The 18,331-nt window shown below is 36.2% G+C and overlaps 4 protein-coding genes across 6 annotated transcripts; 3 read left to right on the forward strand and 1 right to left on the reverse strand.

Annotated features, from left to right (window-relative positions):
* Positions 1-1,504: 1,504 nt before the first annotated feature.
* LOC111801865 (microtubule-destabilizing protein 60-like) lies at positions 1,505-3,051 on the forward strand. The gene is made up of 5 exons (XM_023686102.2): positions 1,505-1,540; positions 2,071-2,157; positions 2,313-2,372; positions 2,496-2,590; positions 2,943-3,051. The coding sequence occupies exons 1-5, from the start codon at positions 1,505-1,507 to the stop codon at positions 3,049-3,051; spliced, it is 387 nt and encodes a 128-aa protein (XP_023541870.1).
* An 815-nt stretch (positions 3,052-3,866) lies between these two features.
* Positions 3,867-7,024, forward strand: LOC111787570 (putative inactive receptor kinase At3g02880). Of its 3 annotated transcripts, none has more exons than XM_023667584.2 (3): positions 3,867-4,074; positions 4,202-5,443; positions 6,239-7,024. In XM_023667584.2, the coding sequence occupies exons 2-3, from the start codon at positions 4,240-4,242 to the stop codon at positions 6,907-6,909; spliced, it is 1,875 nt and encodes a 624-aa protein (XP_023523352.2). In that variant the 5' UTR covers positions 3,867-4,074; positions 4,202-4,239; the 3' UTR covers positions 6,910-7,024. The 3 variants fall into 3 exon arrangements, with proteins under 3 accessions (XP_023523352.2, XP_023523358.2, XP_086977499.1); XM_023667590.2 differs by having other exon boundaries at positions 4,313-5,443; XM_087121373.1 differs by having other exon boundaries at positions 3,867-5,443.
* Positions 7,025-9,152: 2,128 nt separating this feature from the next.
* On the reverse strand, positions 9,153-11,947 carry LOC111787752 (exocyst complex component EXO70C2-like). The gene has a single exon (XM_023667800.2). The coding sequence runs from the start codon at positions 11,535-11,537 to the stop codon at positions 9,489-9,491; it is 2,049 nt and encodes a 682-aa protein (XP_023523568.1). The 5' UTR covers positions 11,538-11,947; the 3' UTR covers positions 9,153-9,488.
* A 1,153-nt stretch (positions 11,948-13,100) lies between these two features.
* LOC111794994 (uncharacterized) lies at positions 13,101-17,880 on the forward strand. The gene is made up of 7 exons (XM_023677214.2): positions 13,101-13,583; positions 15,035-15,197; positions 15,530-15,730; positions 15,805-16,050; positions 16,220-16,367; positions 16,520-16,760; positions 16,870-17,880. Exons 1-7 carry the CDS (start codon positions 13,271-13,273, stop codon positions 17,205-17,207), a joined length of 1,650 nt encoding a protein of 549 aa, XP_023532982.2. The 5' UTR covers positions 13,101-13,270; the 3' UTR covers positions 17,208-17,880.
* The last annotated feature ends 451 nt before the right edge of the window (positions 17,881-18,331 follow it).

The raw sequence follows: 18,331 nt of genomic DNA on the forward strand, positions 1-18,331 counted from the left end.
CAATTCATTTTGCTTCATATGGGCCGTTCTAATAAACAACCCGGCCCAATTCATTTTGCTTCATATTTGCGAAGCTTCCAACATTCTCGGACAAATGTTAATATGGTGTTTAGTGAGTGATATTACTTCGTTTGGTTAAAATACCATTTTATTTTCCGAACATATTTTAATTAATTTAGTCATTATACTTTCAATAAATATTAAAATTAATCTATACAGTTAAAATAATTACATTATCCATTTACAAAATTCGAACTTTTACGAACATTTTCTAATTAAGAATTTCACCTAACCCGAGAAAAGAGGGAAAGTCAAGAAAAATAGAAAGAAAAAAAGTGATTCAATTCAAATGGTAAAAAGTAAAAAAGTAAAAAAGTAAAAAAGTAAAAAAGTAAAAAAGTAAACCAACCATAGAGACATCAGGTTGACTAATAATAAAATGCCAAAACCCTAATTAGACCTTTATCCCAAATGCAATCAACCCTAATTCAAAACTTTGGAAAAATTGATTTTATATAATTAAGTTTAGAAGTTAATGTAAATTAAAATATCAAACTTAACAACACAAATAATTTATAGATATTTTCGTTTGAATAAATTTAAAATTTGTTTCAAATCATCTTAATAAAATTACCTTTTTCACGAAGATTATAAAAATAGCAGAAAAATTATCACGTTCATTTTTACAATAGAGGAAGAAGAGAAAATGAAACTCGCGCTCGTGAAAAACTGCTTTATCCATGCATGAAACGAATTCAAAATAAAATTAAGAAGTAGAGAATAAGAGTGTTCATATGACTCGACAATTTTAAGTCGAACCCGAAATACCCAACCCAAGCAAAAAATTTGGGTCAATTCATGGATTGACTCCACACGAAATAGATTTTTGTTTGATTTTTTTTTTCTTTGTTAAATTTTTATAAAATAAAATTTTTGATCAATCTGTAGGTTGACATGAGCTGAGAAATAAGGTTACACAACTCAACCCTAATTTTAAAATTATTATGAATATTAAGAATATTTGATATTCATAATCTGATGTATTATTAATATTTAATCTTTAAGTTTTATAAGATTTTCGTGGTTAATGTAACATGTATCGTAGATAAGTAAAATTTTGTAAATAATTAAAAAAAAAATCATTAACAAAAATTAATGGTCAATTTAAACTTTAACTAAACTTACTTAAAACCAACGAAATAGATTAAAATATTACAAAATTCAAACCTCGAGAGTTAATATGTCTAATTAATGTTCCGATGCGTCAAAAATATTTGTTTTGAATCGATAATTTGTAAGTAAAAAAGAAAAAAAAATACATAATTGTATTAAAATTGAAGTAAAATTGTTGGTAAAGAGGTGAAAAAGTAGATAAAGCCAAAGAAAAAAAATTGTATGAGAGGGAGGTTTAATCAGAAGGGTTTGGGTTTGTTTGTTTATAAATAAATTCCACTTCATTTCCATTACCATTCCATTCCTTCTCCTCTCTTCCTTTTATCTCAAAATGAAGATCCCCTTACTTAACCCTCCCTCCTCCAAGGTTACTCATATTTTCCTCTCTCTCGATTTTTATTTTCGTTCTTGAACCTATTCTCGATAATCTTAACTCGTGACCGTTCAACTCCTAATTTTTTTTTATTAGTTTAGGTTTTAAAGTTTTTACTGTACTCATCGAGAATGAAAGTATTCAGTTTAGTTAGTGAATGTTCTAGAAGGTTAAAAGAGTCTTTTTTTTTTTTTTTTTAACTTTTTTTTTTAGGTCATTAAAATTTTACGTATTCTGTGAGATCTTACGTGGGAAGGAAATGATACATTTCTTATAAAAGTGTGGAAACCCAAAAGATAAAAAGCTCAGAGAAGACTGCTATTGGTGAGCTTGGGCTGTCATAAATAGCATTTGAACTAGGCACTGAGCGGTGTGCCAACGAGGACGCTAAACCTCCAAGAGGGTGGATTGTGAGATCTTACGTTCGTTGAGATCTTATTTATTTTTGCAACAAATGTAAATGATTTGTTTTCTCTTAATTATTTAAACTATTTATAATTTTGGTGGAATTTCATGTGAATAAGGTTACTACAAAAGAGAACACAAGGTCACGAGATTTCAAATTGCATACTCAAGAAAGGGCCATCCAACGTGCAATTTTCAACTATTCGGTAACTATTTTATTTTATGTTTTTTTAAGTCTTTTAAAAATTATTTATTATAATATAAAACTTTTTCATAAACTACGAGAATAAATATTTTTTTTATAAAGACGTGGAAACCTATATATATATAAAATGATTATTCAATTAATATTTGTTACCAGGTAGCAAGAAAGTTACTTGTGATGGAAGAGCAGAAGAAACAAGAAGAGAAGTTGAAGAAGGTAATTTTTTGAATTTTATTATTATTATTTATTTTTAAAATTTACAATAATTGCAATTTTATATTTTTTTAAAAAAATATTTGAAGGGTAGTTAAGACATTTCAGTGGCTAAAAATGGGACAGATTATAGAAGAGGAAGAGATTCGTTTGCTAAGAAAAGGAATGATTCCCAAAGCTCAGTTGATGCCTTTTTTTGATAGACCATTCTCGCCTCAAAGGTACTCAAATATTCATTATTATTTTATTAATTATTTATGAAAAACTTATATAATTTTAGATCATTTCAAAAAAATTAGGAGAAGTCGAAAATGAAAGTAAAATAATCGAAATTGGAGGTGAGGCTTTCCCGATTCCTCACAAGTGCTTGTTCAAGAAAGAGGAAACACGGAATCCCTTCTGAGCTTACTGAGTTTGACTTTGGCATGACAGTCTTAAACAAAACTTCAAACTTCAAACCAAACGACCCCTTAATAATTTTATTTTTTCATACCCATGTTTAATAATTTTATTTTCTCATTAGAATATGTCATGAAAATAAACGTTTTTTTTGTTTTTTTTTTGTTTTTGCAGATCAAAAAGACCCTTAACGATTCCAAGAGAGCCTCGTTTTCATGTTACGAGTAGCAAATGTTGGAACTGTCTTCCCGACACTAAAATCAATTGCTTTCGACCAAAATAAAATAGCAAATGTCGGAATGATGTATCAAGATTAAAAGCGATAATATTTCCACTATACTCGTATCTATGGTATTTTCGAATAATATAATGTCATAAATGTGGGTAAAATTTAAAATTATAACTTATAATATGTTTTGTCATTTAATAATTCGATCGAAATTAAATAATAAAAAATAATTATAGGATTGTACGAATGAAATTATCTTTTTTTTTTGAGTTTGTACACGGTCTTGTTCATTTTTTTAATTATTTAAAAAATCATACTTATCTACCATCACGTTAATATGACAATGTTTAAATATCAAACATTTACAAGTACAACACATTATAAATATCGGTTACAAACTTAAATATTCTTAATTATTTTAAGAGTAGGGTAGGATTGGATTGTAACCCTATCTTCGAGTTGGTCGGGTTAACTTCACAAAATAAAAAAAAAAATAAAAAAAACATAACCAGCAAACTGAACCAAATTTGTTAATTTAACCCAATCCAAATCGAAAAAAATCTAACCCAACCTAACCTTAAGATATTTGGAGTTGATCCGGTTATCGGGTCATATAAACAACTCTATATATTAATTTAATATTTTCGATAATACATACAAATAAATTAATTTATATTCTTTTAATAATAATAAAAAAAAAATATTTATTTTAATATTAAATAAAATGTTAAAATAAAATGTATTATTGATTATTTATTATTTTAATTAAAATTATATTGACATATTTTTTTTAGTAATTGATTTTAATTAGTTAAAGAAGTAGTTTGATGATTATAATATTATATCTCTCAATTGATTTCCGGAGTCTAAAGCGTAGGTTATATATTGAACGGCGATGTTCTTGATCTTGATCGCCTTGGTCCACTTTTGGTAGAAATCTGTCAAGCTCACCATTAATGCCTCACAATCTTCGGCATCTTCTTCCTCTCTGATTTTCCGTTTTTACTCAGTCAACCAATGGCCTTGAATCCTTCTACTTCTTCTTCAAGTTCTACTTCAACGCGTTTTCCTGCAATGGTGAGCCCACTCCTCTCTGATTCCACTATTGCCTTAAAAAATCCTCATAATCATTTGGATTTTACAATACCTTCTTCCTCATTTAATCTCTCTGCTCACTCTCCCTTGATTTCTTCATCGTTTACAGTGCCGGATTAGCCTCTGTTTTCTTCTTCATCGCCGGGAATGGCGCGCCGGAATTTGCTTCGGCTGTGTTTCTCATTTTCGGCGCTTGTTGTTTTGTTGTTCTTCCCTACAGGAGCGGCTGACCTTGCATCGGATATGGCGGCGCTGGTGACGCTTCAGAAAGCGATGGGCGCTCGGAGCCGGACTCGTCAATGGAACCTCTCCGATGAGACTCCGTGTTTGTGGTTTGGTGTTATTTGCGGCGGCGGGAGGGTTACTGAACTGCGGCTTCCCGGTGTTGGACTCTTTGGTCAACTTCCTCTAGGACTTGGAAATTTGACTCATCTGGAAACCCTATCTCTTCGTTCTAACATGCTTTCCGGTTCTATTCCGTCTGATTTTGCGAACCTTCGCTCTCTCCGGAACCTCTACTTGCAACGGAACTCGTTTTCCAGTGAGATTCCTTCTGTTCTCTTCAGTATACAGAGTCTGGTTCGATTGAATTTGGCGCATAACCAGTTCGTTGGTCCGATTTCATCTGTATTCAACAATCTTACGAACTTAGAGGTTCTGAATTTGGAAGGGAATCAACTCGATGGATTCATTCCTGATTTGAACATTCCCTCGCTCAAAACTCTCAACGTTTCTTTCAATCGTCTCAACGGCTCAATCCCTACGCGATTGTCCGATCAACCAGCCAGCGTCTTCGACGGAAACTCACTCTGCGGGAAGCCACTGAGCCCGTGCCAAGGCGAAGAGAAGAAATTATCCACCGCAGCAATCGTTGGTATCGTAATCGGAGGTTCAATTGCATTTTTGATCATCGGTCTGATTTTGATCTTTCTATGTCGTAAAAGGATCAGGATTAACCGGCGGAATGATGCTCAGATGACGACGAGGTCGGAGGTCAGGAATGGCGGTGGAGGAAATGGAGGAATTAGGAATCAGAATGGTTTGGTGTTCTGTGGGAAAGGAGAAAGGGTGTTTGATTTGGAGGAACTGTTGAAGGCTTCTGCAGAGGTATTGGGGAAGGGAGCTTTTGGGTCAACTTACAAGGCAGCTCTGGATATGGGGATGACCATGGCAGTGAAGAGATTGAGAGATGTCAAAGTTTCAGAGGAGGAATTCATGGAGAAGATTGAAAGCTTGGGGATGATGAATCATCAGAACTTAGTTCCCATTAATGCTTACTATTATGGCAGGGATGAGAAGCTTCTGGTTTGTGATTATGCCCCCATGGGAAGCTTATCCCTGCATTTACATGGTGAGTTTCTTCCTTCTTCATTATCTATCTGCCAAATTGAGTGATGATTACCCATTAGAGTTATGAAGTCATTGCAATTAAACTCTATGATTTCATATGTATAATTTCACAACTCCCTGGATAAACTTTGGGTGATTTGTGATTTAGAGGATATAGTTATGACCTTGAACAAGATTAGGATGGCCAGGATGATAGCACAAATCGAGAATGGTCAAAATATCTATTAGTAGTGGGCTTGAACTATTACAAATGATTTTAGAGCCAGACACCAGTCGGTAAGCCAGCAAGAACGCTAAGCCCTGAAAGGAGTGGACACCGGGTAGTGTGCCAACGAGGATGCTAGGCTCCGAAGGGAGTAGATTGTGAGATCCCACATCGACTGGAGAGAGGAAGGAGTGCCAGCAAGGACGCTGGACCCCAAAGAGAGGGGTTGTGAGATCCTACATCAATTGGAGAGGGGAACGAAACATTTTTTATAAGGGTGTGGAAACAATATCTGTAGGGGTGGGCTTGAGCGGTTACATATAGTGTTCTTAAGTTTCTAGGATAGAACTTGACTGCGACAACCGTTAGTTTAGGAGTAGTTTGCAATGGAATAATTACTCGAATGGGGAGTTTTAAGAGAGTAATGGTAACCATTTGGAATTTCCCTTGTTATTTTTGTTGGCTTTCCTTTTCTTATGCAACTTTGTGCCTCTGATTAAGAACTTGTTTGTTTAGAACAATCACATAGTATTCTTGTTGTGCCTCTTGTTAAGTTAGAACATAATGTCTATAATGTCTGGTTTATCTCAGGCAACAAAGATTCTGGTAGGACTCCATTGAAATGGGAAGCAAGGGTTGGCATTATGCTCTCAGCTGGTCGTGGCATTTCGTATCTACATTCCCGACGACCTCCGACCTCCCACGGGAATATAAAGCCTTCAAACATTCTTCTCAACAGATCCCACACAGCTTGTGTCTCTGACTTTGGCCTAATTCAGATTGCAAGCCCTACCCCCACTCCAAACCACACCGTAGCCTACCGTGCCCCCGAAGTCACCGATCCACGAAAAGTATCCTTGAAAGCAGATGTTTACAGTTTTGGTGTGGTAATTCTAGAGCTTCTAACAGGAAAGACTCCGAACTCACCGATGCTTAACGACAATGGCGTAGACCTCCCACGATGGGTGAAGTCGAAGGTCAACAAGAAGAAGACAGCAGAAGTGTTTGATGAGGAGCTGTTAGGAAACAAGAATGGGTCGGACGAAATGATTCAACTTCTGAATCTTGCCATGTTGTGTACAGATCCATACCCGGATAATCGCCCTTCAATGGCGAAGGTGACGAGTCGAATCGATGAAATATATCATTCGATCTTACTGAAAGAACAAGAGATGAGCAAGGATAAGTTTTATGATGTGGACAGTGCTGTTTCTCAGCAATTTTACTCGGCTGATTCAATCATGGTTCCACCTTCAATCTAGCAACTTTACTCGGTGCTGCTGACATATAGAACTAGTTGAACATAAATTGTTTGTTGATTCTTTGGATTTGTTTCTTTGTTGTTGTAATCATTGATTCAAAATTTTCGATCCTTAAGCTATGATCAGTGTTTCTTTCAGTGTAATTTGAAGTCATTTTGTGAGTTTTATTTCAATGATTAGCAAGTCATTGCTCGTGAATTATTAGACTTTGGCACGGTGGATAGAGACGTTCATAGGACGGGGACGAGATTCGTCCCACTCCGTATTTCATATAGAGCGAAAATTTTTTTCTTTATAATATTTTATTTTTCAATATAATTTTTATTAAAAACACGTGAAACGTCGAAAATAAGTATTAATAATATCCGATTGAAAGCGAATGATGAGCTGGTTACAGTACAAAGATTGATTTTGTTTACAACATGGCTAACACTTTCTATAATGCTCCTCCAATTATTTTCATTTTAATTTATTTTAGCTAATTAATTTATAATATTTATTATATTATAATTTTATTAGGTTGATGATATGAAGATCTTTAATCACTAATAATAAGCATATAAAATAGGCTTTATTAAGATTGGTATATATTTAGTTTCTAAATATTAATTTTTAATAAGTTTTAAAATATTTATTTTTTTTTCTATTTTGATCTCTGAATTTTAAAAATACCTATCAAATTCTTAAGATTTCATTTTTCGACCCCTATTAAATAAAAGTCTAAGTTATTTAATTTGAATAAAAAAAAAAAGTTTAAACAATTTTTAAAAATATTTCCCAGAGTTATTGCATTGAAAAAAAAAAGTCAAAATTATAAAGTACACGACGAAATAATAACAAATAATTTAGATTTAAAAAATTATATTAGATCATATAATGATTTACACAATAGAAAAATTGTTGGAATAGCTCATTTGGTAGAGTAGAAGACTGAAAATTGTTATATCATCGATTCAAATCTGGTTGTTAGTATATCATGAATTGATAGTGACATGTAACGACCCAAAATTTCATAAGAATTGATACAAACTATATTCCGCCGTTAATCCTGAAAATTGTTATATCATCGATTCAAATCTGGTTGTTGTGACTATCATGAATTGATAGTGACATGTAACGACCAAAATTTCATAAGAATTGATACAAACTATAATGAAAGAGAAAGAGGTAAAGATATTGTTTGGATAATACATCATTTAAAATATTATTATACAAAAATTATGATATATGAAGATGTAAGACATTTTGACTATCGAAAAATAAATAGTCGTTAAAGGGTAATCACTTCGACCCTACTTGAAATTTTTGTCTTTGTGTTTCTCGATTTTTTTACATTTTCAGAATCTAAATCTAACTTTTTAAAACGATAAATAATTTATTTATTTGGATTTAGGGGAGCCTTGAACATGCTCCTCGACCAAGAGTTGGCTCATATGAGTGTGGCTCACATGAAGAGTGGTTTTCGAGGGCTCTTGCTGGCTTGGTGGAGTTTTCTTCTAGTGAGTTTGTACAAGTGTGCCTCGTTTAATACAAATATATTTTCTACGCATATTAAAAAAAAATATATATAGTGGCCAAGATCAAGATTGAATGGGCTTCCAGGTGAAGTTTGAGCACGTTAAAGCCCAAGTTTCACCTATTTTCCCGTTGAATAGGCCTCACACCAATAAAGAGAGTATTCCTTGATTATAAACCTATGATCGATCATTCCCTACATTAGCAGATGTGGGACTTTCATCTAAACGGTATCAAAATATATCACACCCTAGATTGACCATCTAATTTTTAACAATAGTTTTTTCTTTTTTTCGGAGTTCAAAGATCAAATTAACGTTAATTCTCTTTCTGTCGAAAGAAGATATATTTCTAGCCTTTAGTAAATAATGATAAAGTGAGACAAGATCTCTCTGGAAAGCTCCAGAACTTAACCTAATCCTATGTACGGGTCAATCTAAGATGATCTGCTATTTTCCACTGTAATTCTAATTTATTGGCAAAGAGGCGAAGAAATGGATTCATCATTCAATTTGAATCACTTCAAGAACGAGAAAAAGAACAACCACCCCTTCAGTTATTTGTATTGAAATACCCATAAATGATATTCTTACTTATTTCAATGATTCTCAATATAGAAGAAATAGTTCCAGAATTACTCTAAATATGGAACTACAGGGATGCATGATCGAGTATCAAAAACACTTTTGAGCCAATAAATCTAAAGGGGTGAGAGCTAAGAGTGGAGGAAGGCCAAAAACAAAAAGAATTTTACATGGTTAATTTTGACAATTACAAGCAATCGTTTGAAGAAAATGTAACATAATTTCAAAACAAAATGGAACAGCGCAGTGCATTCAGCAAATTGAAGCCAAGGAAAGAAGGGGGTGTTTGCAACTGCAATTGCAATTCATCAATTGCAATCTGACATGACAAAACTAGCCTCAGCTAGGGCTTCCAACCAAAGAAAGAAAAAGAAAAAGAAAAAATTATATATAGAAAGATGAAGATGAAGAAGAATTCTAATAGAGAATAATGGGTTCTTGCCTTTTTCAAGTTTCATTTCGTGATCTTCAAGCTTTTTATCATCTCTTTCTTGCCATGGAGGATGCGTTTCCATCGAATAGATCATCTATGTAGGTTTCTATGTCTTCAGGCTGTAGCTTAATGTATTTCTCCGTTTGTCTCCCTGGATCCAAGTACTGCGAAAACCTCGCTAGGAATGACCTATACGCCGGAATCATCACCGCCGATATCGATACTCGGAGCTCCGATTGAAGCTGCTCGTCGCTTATCACCCACGTGCTTTGCGTCTTGTGAATCTCTTCGAACAGGGCGTTGAATCCTTTGAACTTCTCCTTCAGCACTGGCTTTATCACTTTCCCGTGCACCATCAAACCCTCGTGGTTCAAACACCCCAACAATCTTCCCCATGTTTCTCTTTGGTAGTTCTTGTGGTACTGGCGTAACTCCGAAGATCTCTTCCTGTACCAAGCATCGCCTACCAGTTCGTGAATCTCTGCAGATCCTTTGATTTTCTGCAAGATGTATCGCCCGTTGTTCATCATGAAAATCGAACTCAGTGCTATGTCTCTGTACAGCTTTGATTTCGCTTCCAGATTTGAGTCCAGGAGCTCCATTACCTTCGTCAGTTCCGTCGAGAATGGGGATTGATTGTCATTGCTAGGGTGGTTGTAAGTCGGTGGTTGTTCGCCTTCGAAATGTGGTCGGTTTGTGGAATCTGCTCGCTCGATCTTTGCGTGATCTTTGAAAATCTGTTCCAGTGTGTTTCTGTACTCGCACGCATATTTCAAGTAGTTCATGGTGTATCGAGTCAATGGATGAACGGCGCCGCCTGGTACCGGAGTTCGTCCGGTGTCGGCTTTGATCGAGTTTTCGAGATCGCAAAATATGCAAATCGCCGCTTCGCCTAGACGAGTTCGAGCGGTTGTGGACTCTGTTTTGAGCTCGTTGGCGGATTCTTCTGGAAATAAGTTTTCCATTTTTGGGACCAGATCACGAAGAGCTTCGTACATGTCGAGCATCTTGAACAATTTCTCGGCGGAGCGTTTCGTCATTGCGACTCCTTCTGAGAAATTTAGGAGTTGAATCACAATGCCGCGAGTTAGATTGCTGAACAGACTGGCGGAGATTGGAGGATACGCTGAAAATACAGATTCGGCGAGATCCCGTTCGCCGGAGAACAAAGCGGTGGCGCAATGCTTGATGGTTTTGATCCATATAGCTATCTCCCTCTCCATTGATTCCCAACTCATCTTCTGAATATCATCAATGCTGTATTTCTCGAATCCGAACTTCTGCAAGGCATCTTCGAATATGTTTCTTCTTGCTACGATGTAAACTTGGCAACATTCCGATTCGAATCCACCGGCAATCATTTGGTTAGCGATTTTGTTCAAATAGCTCACGATCTCGCCGGAGTAACCTGGAAAAAGGAGTTGAGCGGAGTCAGCATCATCACAACGATCCGGTTCGGGATCCGAATCGCCATTTCTGGATTCCTCGAGAAAGAACCTGAACTCTTCTTCCAAACAAGAAAATGCTCGCTGTTGAGTGCTCCCGATGCGATTGATCAACGGATTCTTCTCGTCTTCCAACTTCATTTTGTGGATTGCACTTTTCAGCTTCGATATCCGATTAACTGCTTCCAGAAACGAAGATTCGTCCTCCGGCACTCGGTACTCTCTTTGCTTGGCATTCGATTCTGTATTCTCGTATTGCTCAATCTTCGCATCCACGAGATCCATGAACTTGTCGATGAACTTCGGAATCTCCACAGCAGAATCCTCCTCTCGATCGCGAGAACCGTGAGAAGTTAACAGAAATTGATCTACGTCTTCAAGAATCGTGTGGAGATCACAATGAAGAACCGGTTCATCCTTAGACTCATCCTTCTCCTCCAACTCCTCCTTCTTTTCCGTCTCATTCTCCTTCTCCTTCTCCTGCTCCTTCTCCTTCTCCTCCTGATCCTTATCATCCTCCAATTTATCTGCAGATTTTACATCGGATTCAACAGCAACAGCATCTGGAACGGCATCATGAGCGGGCAATTTGGGGGCATCGTCGTTGGTTTTCTCAAGAAGGTCTGGATTCTCAGGTTGGTTCTTCTCCATTGTGGTTGAATTAGGGAGTTGGAAGAACGAAAAAAGTGGAGAGTTTCAAGAAAAGAGATGCAAATTGTGAAGAAAATTATCCATGAAATGAAATTTGGTGTTTTGTTTTCTTAGAGTTTCATGTGTTCTTGACTTTGTGGTTGGATTTTGAAATGGTCGTTGTGAAGGAGTGGAGAGAAAGCGGGAGTTTAGAGGAATTTGGTTATTTTTGGCTCTGCATCCCACGCCATCATTCTGTGGTCCGACTTTCTACTTCCTTCATGAATCACCCTCCACAACATTACATCTTTTTTTTTTTTAAACCTATTTTAGTATCTCGATTCCTTGAACCGAACCGAACCGAACCGAACCGAACATATATCTTCACACGGGTTATATTTGGTTAGTTGAATTTTTTTTTTGGATCAACTCGAATCTCCGCGATGATTGGGTTGGTGACTCAAATATGGTTCTCAACCCTACCTAACCTAACTCGAATTTTTAAAAGTAGGGTTGAGTCGGGTTGGATTGATAATGTGTACACGGGTTGTATTTGATTGGTTGGAGTTTTTTAGACCAACTCTGAATCTTCAGAATAGTTGGATTAGTGACTCGAATAACGTTCACACCCCTACTTAATCCAACTCAAAATTTTAAAATTAGGGTTGAGTGGAATTGGACATGACTTCTATTTGATTGGTTGGAATTTTTTTAGACCAATTTGAATCTTCAGAATGGTTTGATTGGTGACTCGAATATGGTTCACAGCCTTACCTAACCTAACTCTTTAAAAGTTTGGTTGAATTCGGTGGGATTATGAACCCTATTTCCAAGTTAATAGGTGTGTACACGAGTTGTGTTTAATTGATTGGAGTTTTTGTAGACCAACTCAAATCTTCATAATGGTTGGGTTGGTAACTCTAATATGGTTCACACCCCTGCCTAACCTAACTCAAAATTTTAAAACTAGGGTTGAATACGTTGAATTGTGAACCATATTTACATGTTGATAAGTGTGTACACAACTTGCATTTGATTGGTTGGAATTTTTTTTAGACCAACTCGAATTTTAGAATGGTTGGATTGATGACTCGAATATGGTTCACAACCCTATTTAACCTAACTCAAAATTTTAAAAGTAGAACTGAGTTAGGTTGAATTGGACCGTCAACCTGTAAAAAAAATTCCATTCAACCCAAATAAAAAAAAATTATAACCATTCAATAATTTCCTAAAAGATAATAGCCAAGGTTAATATAAATTTTTAATTAAAAATTCAAGAATTGGAATAAAAGAAATTATAATATTAAATATAATAAGCAAAAATTAAAATCAAAATGGCTGCAAGTTCTTATAGAAGGAAAAAAGAAAAAAAAAAAACATCTAGCCACATGGCAAAATCTTTTTCTGGGTTGACCAATCGATCGCCCCCACGACATATATACATATATATACATATATATACATATATATACATATATACATATACATATATACATATATATACATATATGTATGTATAGTCAAGTAGGCGTGCTTCCTCAAGGTTGGGCCCTCGGGTTAAATGGGTTTCAAAGGACTAATTTTTTATGATTACCCTTCATTTTCTCCGATTTCCCTCTTGGAAACCCCTTGTTTAATTGGTCATGAAGTATGAACCCACGAAGTAGAAAAGTTCATACTGAGCTGCAATTCCCAATTCTGTTTGGAATTATAATCTGAATCTCTACACCAGATTGTGAAGCAACAGAACAATGAGGCATGGTGGATCCAGGAAGAAAAGATCGTCATCGTTTGCGCGATATGTCGTTGTTCTATGTGCCGTCGGTGCTTCAATCGGATTTTTGATGCTCAATTTTCTTATGAGGATGGAAGCTCAAGAATCAGAATCGTCCTCTGATCAGTTAGGTAATGGCGATGACGTTGAAGAGAGTCGGGTTCTGAGTGAAATGGACGGAAGGCGGAGCTGCGCGACGGTGGAGCAGATGGGAGAGGCCTTCAAAGATGGTGTCTGGAAGGAAAGCCTGAGAGTAAGAACAATTATTCAAAATCACTTTTATTTGAATGGTAATATTTCCCTATATGCTTTTCTGATAACCATCTGCCCTCCCCTTGTTGATCGTCTTATAGTTAAATGAATGATTAATAGCTACTGGCAAGCAGCTCTTCTTTTGTATATTAGGACTGTTTAATGGAGTCATGATTCGGCTCACGATCCATTTTTTGCCATTATAATAATCGTTTGATGTTCCATAGTGAGTGTGTTGGCTGTATCGATTGAATATAAAATACTGATTATTTGGGGGTGTTGAGTAAAATGTCGTAGATCAGAAACTACACTCGTCAACCTCCGATCGAGCTACGATCACGAGTAGGTAGGCTGCTAGGGGGAGGGGCGGCTGGGCTGCCTTTTCAATCAATATCAGACTGACCCCTAATTACTAGACCAACCTGGTGCGAGTTGTAAGGAGTTTTGGTCTCGAGTTGAAGGAATGTGGAAGATGCAGGTTGTAAACAGGGGAAAGTAGTTGGAATTTGGAGAAGGATGGTGGATGAAACTAGAGAAAACCTTAGGCTTCCAAGATGTAATTTGGATGGTCAAAGTTCCCAAAGAGATTCGATATTTTTTCATCTAGCTATAAGTTCATAGGAATATAGTTGATAATGGATTGGTGCAATAGAAATTCTTGGTCGACTGTTCCTTCTACTGGGGTTTTTTTTTTTTTTTTTGTTTCTTTTGCTTAATGATAGATCCAGCTTCTTGTTAAATAATTAAAAAAAGAAAACTGCAGAATGGTGGAATATTATTATTATATTCTTTCTCTAGTAGGTCAAAGAGACCATTCCACTTGGTCAGTGGGGATAATAATGCCAGAACAATAGTACGAGATCATTGTGTGGTTAAAAGTAATCTTGATTGCATTATGGTGCCATATGAGCGTGAAGAATGGTCTCCTTGAGCTGCTTTCAAATTGATAATGAGGATTTGATGTTCTTCAAGCTGCCAACTCTATAATAAAGAAGATAGTTGTTGGAGTGAATTGAAAATGAACTGCTTGTTGGTTTGGTTTAGCTCAATTCTTTGTTGTCAGTAGTTGTTAATAGTTAAATTCCTGGGTTCTTAAGTAGTCTGCTTTGTTAGTAAAAGAGATTGTTTTGAATTTAATAAAGATTCCACGAGGACATTTTGTGATGCCAAGCAGTTGTATTAAAGACTTCTCGAGTCTTACGAGTTATGGTGGATCTCTTGACGAAAGAATACATAAAGTGAGAAAGAAGAAAACTCACGTATACATATTCGTTCTTTAGAATAGGTTATAGGGAAATTCATATTGGTTTTTTTTTTTCTGATGGTGTAGTTTGTGCTCTTCTTCTTATTCAAATAACAATTTTAAAACTAATCTTCTTCATCTTGGCTTTTCCTTTACTGTTTAATCTTTTGTCATAATTGTTTTCTGGTGGAAAACCTGTTAGCTCTCTGAGATTTATAAAAACTGACATGGTTAATTTCATTTTAGGTGCTTCAAGAGTGCGACAACTTCCTCCGGAGCAGTTTTGCAAACACGGTTTTGTCATGGGCAAATCTTCAGAGGCAGGCTTTGGGAATGAGATGTACAAGATTCTAACTGCTGGAGCTTTAAGTATAATGCTGAACAGATCCTTGATTATTGGGCAAACCAGGCATGTTGGTTCTATATCAAGCCTCTTTATTTCTATTTTAATATTGGTTTTGAATACTATAATGTATCGAGTCGTTAGAAGCATTTTGTGTCTGTGATAGTTCCATTTCACACTCACATTTCAAGTTATAGGCTAAGTAATGGTGCCTTGGATCTGGTATATAAAAACTTGTTAGCTTTTCTCAGCTAAAATCTCAATAAATGGATGGAATAACTTCAAAGAAGCCATCAGATAAATATCAGAAGAAACTATGCATATCTATGCAATAGGATTATAGTCGTGCATTGATGGAATAACTTTCATAGTTCTTATGTTATTACTTCTGTTTTCAGGGGCAAGTTTCCATTTGGAGACTACATTTCTTATTCCAATGTCACGTTTACCATGAAAGAAATCAAGCATTTGTGGAGACTTAAAGGTTGTATTAGGAAATTCAATAGGCATTTGATTATGCGAACTGATGATTTTGAAAAGCCTGCACAGACAAATGTTCTATGTAGTAATTGGAAGGAATGGGAGCATCCTATCATATGGTATAGACAACTTTCAGTTTACTTTAAACCGGTACTCAATTCGTACTCTGTTTATGCTGACTGATGTGCATCAGGTTCCAAGGTACAACAGATGCTGTGGCTGCTCAATTTTTCTTGAAGAATGTACATCCCGCCATGAGGGCCGCTGCTTCTAATTTGTTTGGACATCCAGAGGTTTTGGAATCTAGACCTAATGTATTCGGAGAGCTGATGAGAGTTCTTATATCTCCGTCAAAGGATGTTGAAGAAGCAGTGTTCTCAGTTCTTAAAAGTGGGGATGATCCTGATATTTCATTGCACATGAGGATGCTTATGAATAGGTAGTGTTACTACTTATTTACCGTTATTTCCTTCTCTCTCTACTTCCACTAGCTATAAGAATTGAATCCACAATGTCTATTTCCAATAAATTCCATTTAGTTGATAGAAATCCTGGATATTAGTCACTTTTGTAATCCTTTCCCTGAGTAATGTGCATCTGCATTTCAGGTCTGTGAGAGGCTTACAGGCTGCATTGCAGTGCATCACAAAAGGCATACGCAATCTAACCACGGACTCGAAACCCAGATTGGTTTTAGTATCAGATACCCCAAATTTTGTAAAAAGTATTGTGCCCATGCTTGGTGAATTTGCAGAGGTAACTGCCTCATTGTGTGATTCTATTCTTCAAATGTAGTCCTGATTTCAAATACATGCTTAACGGAATAATTGTTCAGTCAAAGACCCCCATAACTTCTGTATGCCTGTAAAACAATTTCGGACTAATTTCATTTGTGACTCTGTTTTCAGGTTATTCATTTTGATTATGAACACTTCAGAGGAATCATTTCTGGAACGCACGATGAATTTCATAAATTGGATTTCAGAGTGAAGGACTGGGGCCCTTCACCAAGATGGGTTGCCTTTGTGGATTTTTTTCTTGCATCCCGTGCCAAGCGTGCTGTTATTTCTGGTGCTCACAGGCGTGTAGGTACTACCTATGCTCAGCTAATCGCAGCATTGGCTGCAGCACACAATCTCGACAATCTCGGTATCTTTGAATACTCTATCTATCATTTTACATCATGTAGGAACATAATTTGTTTCTTTGAGGAACATCTGTACAACTGTTCCTAACATAACATTACAAATATGCTCAGGGAAAAATTCTACTGGTTCAGACTTCTTCTTCTTGAGTAGCTTCCAAAGTAATTTGTTGAGAGAAGGTTTAAAGAACCAGGTTGGCTGGGGTCATATCTGGAACAGATTTGCAGGCCCTTTAAGCTGCCCTAGCCAGCCTAACCAGTGTGCCTTAACCCCTCTTCTCCCTCCAGCATGGTGGGATGGACTTTGGCAATCTCCCATTCCACGAGATATCAAAAGAATGGAAAATTATGGAGTTCATTTATCGGGCTTTGGCACGATTGATGAAGACAGCCTTCGATCGTTCTGTAATGCAAAGAAGAATGTTGTGAGGACTATCCCTTTCATATTGTAGTCATTTTATGCTTCTGGTTTGTCCTGTAAGCTTTATAACTAACATAGTTCTTATAACTTCTGCCAAACTCTGCTTATTTTGTCAATTTTGCTCAGTCCAGGAGTTTGTTTCTGTTAAATCAAACGTCCCAGTAATGTCTTCTTGTATTTATTGGGCCATTTGATTTACAAAACAAAGTCTTATATGCTGTCAAGAGAGTCCAATTTCATTTTCAGTCGATACCATTGGATCAAATATGCATAAGCCGGCATTTTCCCTTTTTGCTCCCCCAGTGAACAGTTTAGTATTGGCTTATAGTTCCAAAGATGTCTTAAATAGTATTAGTGGGATATTGAACGATTGGGTTGTACTTGTTTTTGGTTGATGATTGCCACCAAAGGTAGGTGGCGGTAGATTTACACAATTGAGTCATGCTTTGGTCGTAGAACACCAAGTTGTTCAAGGAGACCCAATCATAACTTCAGTTGCTGGCATCAGAATCTTTTTTAGTGGCTTCTGCAGGAGATATGGTACTTTGAAGAATGCATGCAAATATCTTACTTTTGTTGTTGAGAAAAGTTGCATGATCCAGCATTAGCTGCCCTGCCCATAAGAGGGTGGTTGGTTGAAGGAATATTTTATGGTACTAAATTTTTTCTTGTTGATTAAAGGTTATGTTTTTGTGGTTGTTTTGCTTCTGAATGTGGAAAGGGAAGTAACTTCTAGTTTGTGTGTGAATTGAATCACCTAAATTGAAAGTTGATAATATATTTATAGAGACACAAGCTAGGATTTGGTATTACTAGCAGGTACACAAGATTTTTGGTCATTATCGGGCATGGGATACGTTCCGATTGCTAGTCATGACATCATAGTTTCACGGCATGTCTAACGGTTTAGAGGGTGACTATCCTATTGAATATCTTTTAAGTCAAGAGGAGAGATCATTTCGGTATGAAGTTTGATTGCACTTTTCTTTTCTCACTCAGATCTCTTTTGGAGTTTGGCTCGTCTAACTTTGGGGGACACCTTGTCTTTTGTTTTCACTACCTTACCTTGAGCTTCAACTAATTCAGGTCAGATCTTAGATCTATGATCGATTCCCACCACATTAATGCCAATTTTGGTATCCTCAGTTGCAACCC

Source organism: Cucurbita pepo, chromosome 1, assembly GCF_057944985.1.
Source record: "Cucurbita pepo subsp. pepo isolate OVF chromosome 1, ASM5794498v1, whole genome shotgun sequence".
NCBI lineage: Eukaryota > Viridiplantae > Streptophyta > Magnoliopsida > Cucurbitales > Cucurbitaceae > Cucurbita > Cucurbita pepo.